This window comes from Montipora capricornis, chromosome 11 (genome assembly GCF_036669925.1).
Source record: "Montipora capricornis isolate CH-2021 chromosome 11, ASM3666992v2, whole genome shotgun sequence".
Taxonomy (NCBI): domain Eukaryota; kingdom Metazoa; phylum Cnidaria; class Anthozoa; order Scleractinia; family Acroporidae; genus Montipora; species Montipora capricornis.
This window is the reverse complement of record NC_090893.1, coordinates 30,707,200-30,713,772: the sequence shown is the minus strand read 5'-3', so window position 1 is coordinate 30,713,772 and position 6,573 is coordinate 30,707,200. Positions and strand designations below refer to the sequence as shown.

Here is a 6,573-nt window from a genome sequence, read left to right as displayed (position 1 = left end):
AAAGAAGTTTACTAAATTGTTTAATAAAGTCTATCAAATATATCCAAAATTCTTCCTTGCGAATGTTCTCTCTTTAGAAAGTGCGCCCGTGACTCGCTCAGGCTTCTTCATAAAAACTCACTCGTTTCTTCATCATGTCTTCTTTGTAGCTACTCGTAATTCTTCTACAGTAAACTGGTATCTACCCCAGAAAAACGGCTGGGTCTACCGGGTAAGATCTATAGCGTCATCGCAAAATGAAAAAACGTGACTCTACCCGTTATCGGGTACAAACGCAACCCTTCCGTGTTGCAAAGGATAATCGTGGCGAGTTGTGTTCAAATAAAAGTGACTAGTTTAGCAAGATATGTGCTTAATGGAGGGGTAAATCCGCTGATCCCTCTGCTGCTCCCCTCAGGAGCCCTAGGAAGCCCCCACTTGACGCGTAAAATCATCTGGCGTAAGACAGAGTACTAAAATATGCTAAGTCTCACTCCCAGGGGCCAATGCTTTCAGGAAAAGACGGGATAGAGCGAGTTTCAATCGAGTGTCGTAAAACCAAAACCAAAGTAATTATCTTGGCCAATCAAAAAGGACGGAGACAATCCGGTAAACCAATCAAAACTCGAAGTTATTACACGTAGACGACACAAAGCGCGGGAAGTTGTGCACGCGCGAGCCACGATTGGTTTTGGTTTCACTTCTGATTGGTTGAAAAAGTGGCACGAGAACTTTGAACCAATCACTGAGTGAAGAAATGCAAACCCAAAGCAATTCGCTAGTTTCTTTCGACATACAATTGAAAACCGCTCTAGATGAAACAATTAGTAACAAATTATTAAAGGAATTAAACCGCCACTCCAAGAGTAACTTGAGTAAGTGATGCTTTCAGTCGAATTTGTCGTGAACATTGTTTGTAATGCAGACGAAATAATTTAAGAATCGCTTATATTTACATCAACAAATTGAGCTGCTATCAACTGTGTGACTGTATAGCTTAGTTGGCAGAGAATAGCACCAGCATCGCCGAGGTCATGGGTTCGAATCCTGCTGAAGGTGCCTGAATATTTCAGCTCTCTATAATGTGACAATTGCTTTAAGTGCCCCTGTGTGTTTAGTTAACATAGTTTTGAAATCCAAAGAACAGTAACAATTAATTTTTTCAGGTCACAGTGGCACGTGAATTAAATTGTCAAGATAAATGCAAGGTCGTCTACAGCTCGCACCTCAAACATGTACATTTCTTTCACAAGAAATATGGTCACTATAATTAGTAACGCTGATTATGTATTGTGATCACGGAATTTGCCATCGTTGTTTTTAATTACAGGCGTCTCTCATATTCCGGTTACTGCTGACATCGCCTTCTTGATCGACGGCTCGCACTACGTTGGTCGACGAAACTTCCATCTCGAAAAGGCCTTCATCAAGTCAATCGCTCGACGCTTCACGATCGCCGAGCACCACTCTCACATCGGCGTTGCGACTTATGGAAGCCGACCACAACTGCGCATTGGTTTTAATGAATGCTGCTCTTTTGGTTTGTTGCTAAAAGTACTGGATTGCATTCGATATCCAAACCAGAACAGACGACGTGTTGACCTGGGAATAAACGCTGCACTGCGTTACTTCTTTAAGAAAAGATACAAATACACCTTTGTTCAGAATATTCTCGTTGTGATCGTGAATGGAAGGCAAACTGGGCGATCTTGTCACATCATGAGGCGTCTTCGCTGGCAGTTCGCAAAACTCGGGGTCAAAGTCTACGTTGTTGGGGTTGGCCGCATTGATTACAGATACTTTCGTCCAGTTACTTACAAGAACAGACACGTGTATACTGTCCGTTCGTACAGAAGCCTGGTAACCAGAGCTGGTCAAATTGCTAGAGCCATTCTCAGTGAAATGGTTAGTCTTAGATTTAACTCGTAAACTAGTAATAATCATGGATTAGTAAAGTACGTTCGATCGCTATTGAAAGTGGACTTGCGAGGTTCTTTCAGGGTCACAAGCCAGTTGCAACAATAAGTTTCTTAGCTCAACATTTTGGTAATGGACTTGATACAATGTGGATGGTCGAACAGTAGAAAGAAAGTTGTTGTTTATTGCATGGGCTCGAGGCCCTTGCATGAAATCGAGGCTAGCGGTCAGCCAGTCCACGATGGCCCCTAAACCCTGGAATCGCCTAGCATCCAGAAAGAAGAGACACGAATGGTATGCGTTCTCCCAACGTCGAACTTAAATACCACGCAATAAAAAACTAACAGGCGACTTTGCCTGTTTTCTTGAAAAGATCATTTGACGACTTAAGTTGGCTGCGGGTGGTCTCGAATCAACTCCTATCACGCTTTGTTAACAATGAATTGATTGTCTCTTCCCACTTGGGGTTCTTAATCATATTCTGTTCAGTTTGTAATGTTTTTCTTACATTATTAATGTCTTGTGCCTATGAACTACAAACCTAGACAAATTAATTGGGACATGCAGGGGAAATTAATGGGATAATCCATAACAAACCATATTGTACGTGAAATTGGGCCGTTTATACCCCCTCCCCCTCCCCCTCCCCTCTCATTCAATGTTGAATGCTATATCCTTCATGTTTTTGAATGTAATCGGCTTAGTCGTATTCAACTTTGATCGGGGAGGGGAGGGGCAAAGGTATGAGGTGGTCAGGGAAGATAGTGTCCAAAATAATTTTTCTAGGATTACAGCTTGAAAGCCACGTGGACTTCCACCATTAACAAAAGAATAGACGTCCTCAGTTACAATGCCTTTTAATGGGCCGTCAGCCTTGCGGTAAATTTCGGACTCGGAACAGTTTTTCCCAAGGAATAGTCCACAATAAGCTAAGAAATTAGAAGAAACAACAAGCTCATCCCCGGTATGACGAATACAAAATTGGAATCGAGCCCGGGCCAAACTGATTAAGAAGCAAGCCAGCTCACCACTGCTCCAGCCCTCTGAACTTTACAGTTTTAACTTCAAGTTAACTTGTTAGTCTCGTATATAAATTTTGTGATCCCAGTGGGGTTAAAAGCGACACTGGTGGCAATGTGAAAACCAAAACTTGAGTCCTTTTGGTAGTTGCAGTCAAATGGCGCTATCGCGTAAATGTCCTACCATGATATATGATTTTACAATTATTATTTTTATCAGTTTAATTTTGTAATGCAAAGTTGAATGACACTATTAAAAATTGAAGCGCAGCCAGGATTAGGCATATTAAAATACAATAAAAAACGTTCTCTGGCTAAAAATTTTCAAAAAGAATATAAGCTTTCGGCTGTCGATCTACAGCCTTCCACGGATAAAACGTTGAATGTGAATTAGTGAAATATATACAGAAAAGGCGAGATAAAAATGATAAAAAGAACAGAGTAAAGGTATGAAAAATGGTGGCTATTGTTTAAAAAGAATTTTATACTGATTAGGAATCGGCTTAAAGTTATTGTCAGCATGCTTGGTAGAAGAGGTGTTGAATGACACTATAATAAGGTTTGTCTAAATCGCATTCAAAGTATTGTTCCTTTCCTATATGCTGATGTATTTTCCTTTTTCTTTTCTTTTTCATTTTTTTGTAGCGGATCGAACGCGAGCGCCGTCGTGATCTACTGTCCGAGATCGACAAATTTCATCTTCATCGCTCCAACAGTAGCGAGGAAGACTGGGATCAAGACATAAACACTAGCTCCGAACCACCCAATGAAACAGAACCGGAAGTTGAAAGCACTCTGCTCAAACTCCGCGAAGCCTCTTGGGGTCAGCATATCAATAGTACCGATGAAGATAAGGAACAGAACAAAAACCCGATTGCGACCGACGTTCATGAACGCATTAACCCAACTGATTCGGAAGATGGCGCCAATATCAAACAGCCCCAGGAATCTGAGAATTTTCGGTGCAACAGTGCCAAAGAAGACATGGGACGAAACATCAACGCTAACATGGTACAGGTACCTCAACAAAACAGCGCCAATGTTATCATTCCCCCAGAAAATGATGGTTCACAGTTGAACAGTACCGAAGAAGACATGGAACTGAATATGAGAAACACCACTTTGTCTGATGTTTTTGAGCAAGGCAGAGGAGCAGAATCAGTCGAAGAAGTTTCTCCAGCCACGCCTGACAAAATCGTTAGTCATGGCGCGGAAATGACCGTCGAAGACTCGCCACCAAAGAGGAACGGTACAATGAAAGACTTCACCGAGAGACTCAATGAAACGAAACTGGGAGATGTCCATCATCTTGCAAGGATACACGAATTGGACGGGCACCGTTGAAGACTGGGGACAAAAATGGCAAGGAATTGGAAAATCTTATGTAGTTGATCAATTCATCTCCGAGACATCAAGGAAATGTATTGCTGAAACTATTTGAATTGGCTCTTGTGAGACTGTGAAAGAGAGAATGTGATCTTTTGGAAAAATGTAACAAGCTAAAAATCTTAAGTTGCACAAGATGTGTTCTGGGAAAACAATGATTTCTTGGCTTTGATAAATTATGAGTTTTGACGAGAAAAATTATTATTAGGTCTTCATGCTTTATTATGAGAACCACATGAATTAAAACTGACTGAAAGTCAGTTCAAAAACCGTGTCCTTTGTTCACTTTGCTTCTAAACATAAATCGAATTCGTACAAACATGACTGATAACGTCTAATAAAGTAAGCGCCCAACTACAGTCACGGCCAAATTGAGGCGGAAATCGTAAAATATTTTTTCACGGCGAAAAACATGCTGGGGTAAAGATACACGTAAGACGTTTTATAAGATACTTCGGACAGATCGCCCTTAAGGTGGCTGGTTGCAGTTTCACCACTTACTAGAAGGTTTATAACTACAACACTGTGTCACGTAACAGCAATGTTATGGTTCCATATGAAAGACTAATATTTGCTTAACAAAATGCGCCTACTATTGTGACGCAATAGGTTATAATGGCAACATGAAAACTCTCCAAAAGCAAATTTTTCGAAAAATTTAAGGTAGTGGCAAATTACTTCTCGACCAATGAATGAAGGGGTAGTTTCTAAAGAAACTGTGATGCTGCGTCGGTGGGGAAGTAGTATACAAAAATTTGGTTTTATCAACGGAGTTGATAATGTAAATTGGCCACCGTACAGAGATTCTAAAAGCTGACGTTTCGAGCGTTAGCCCTTCGTCAGAGCGAATGGATTCGCTCTGACGAAGGGCTAACGCTCGAAACGTCAGCTTTTAGAATCTCTGTACGGTGGCCAATTTACATTATCAACTCCGTTGATAAAACCAAATTTTTGTATACTACTTCTCGACCAACCTACGTTCCCCACCCCCCACCCCCCACCCTCAACTGATTTAATCCCTTACCGTCTACGTCGTGAATCCTACTCGAAAAGGAGGCATCCCTGGAACATTTTCCCCCTGTAACAAAGATTGTGGAGATGTCATCAATATCAATATTAAGGGAATGATGTAAGTGCATATCCTGTTTCTGAGATATGAGTTCATTCTTCTCAAGCCAGAGAATGAATGCAATGCTCAGCTTCGGCAGAACTAAAAGGCAGCGTATCTCCCCCACCCCTGACAATCAAACCTGAAGGTTTTTTTACTACTTGTCTAACAGCCAAATTTTCGCAACGACTGGATAGCTCATTACTACTCAACTGACTGTTCTTTTTTTTAAATGAAACACGCGTTGGTGCGAAACTCCATGTGTCTTTGGGGATACCTTGGATGCCTGCCTTTGCTTTTGCTTACAAAGCACAAGCGTTCATTTAAACACGTGCTCGTCTTTGCTTTCTAGAAAATAAGTCGTCATTATCTAGTTCGTAAAGATAAGTATGCGAGCATACGGGTTTTGCTTCAGTCATTGGGTGTCCGGAACCCGACAACCGATTTGGTTTTCAATGAAATAAAGAAAACGAACGATCAGCTGTTGAATGCTCACGTTGCCGTCAAAGCCTTTAAACTGGTTATTTCTCGCCGTCAGTTTCACAGAGTGCGACAAAAATATGTAGTCCTTTTTCTCTCTCGTATGGATTCCTGCAGTCCACAGTTTCAGCTTCGCATTCCCGATTCCAGATTTTCATAGCAACCAAGCCTGCATCGTGCACACGCGGTCACTAAGGTTTTCGCATGCTGTTGTTCACGAACGAGTTAAAAAAATGGGCAGAAGGAGATCTAAACGTAAGCCAGCACCTAAAAGGAGGCAGGATCCCCTGGATAAGCAGTTCAACTGCCCCTTTTGCAACCACGAAAAGAGTTGTGAGGTTAAAATGTAAGTTAAAAAGTGGAAGTTAGTATTGTTATTCATCCAATAAATTTACCTATTTTATCTGCACTTCTCTCTCATTACATGTACCTCGGGTCTTTCTATTCATATCTATCTAGCATTGGCTTTCTACCAATGATTCCTTGGCTTGATCCTTGCACTGCAGTTGCAGTCCTGCGTAGGTTTAAGCTGTTGTTTCTGTACTCTGCTTTGAGGAGTTTTCCTCTCTGTACATGTACTCTGACTTAATTCTCTCTTCACAAAAACCAATTGAATTGATTTACAGTCTCCCCAGTCCGAAGACCATTTTTCCTTGGGTGTATTTTTTCAAGACTGATGAAACT

At 41.3% G+C, this 6,573-nt stretch overlaps 1 protein-coding gene across 1 annotated transcript in view; it reads left to right on the top strand.

Annotated features, from left to right (window-relative positions):
- The window catches only part of LOC138023360 (uncharacterized), a 7,824-nt gene extending 3,565 nt beyond the window's left edge, over window positions 1–4,259 (top strand). Inside the window, exons 3-4 of the mRNA XM_068870373.1 lie at window positions 1,310–1,884; window positions 3,561–4,259. Coding sequence (XP_068726474.1) covers window positions 1,310–1,884; window positions 3,561–4,259 — 1,274 coding nt within the window. The remainder of the gene's footprint in view (window positions 1–1,309; window positions 1,885–3,560) is intronic.
- The last annotated feature ends 2,314 nt before the right edge of the window (window positions 4,260–6,573 follow it).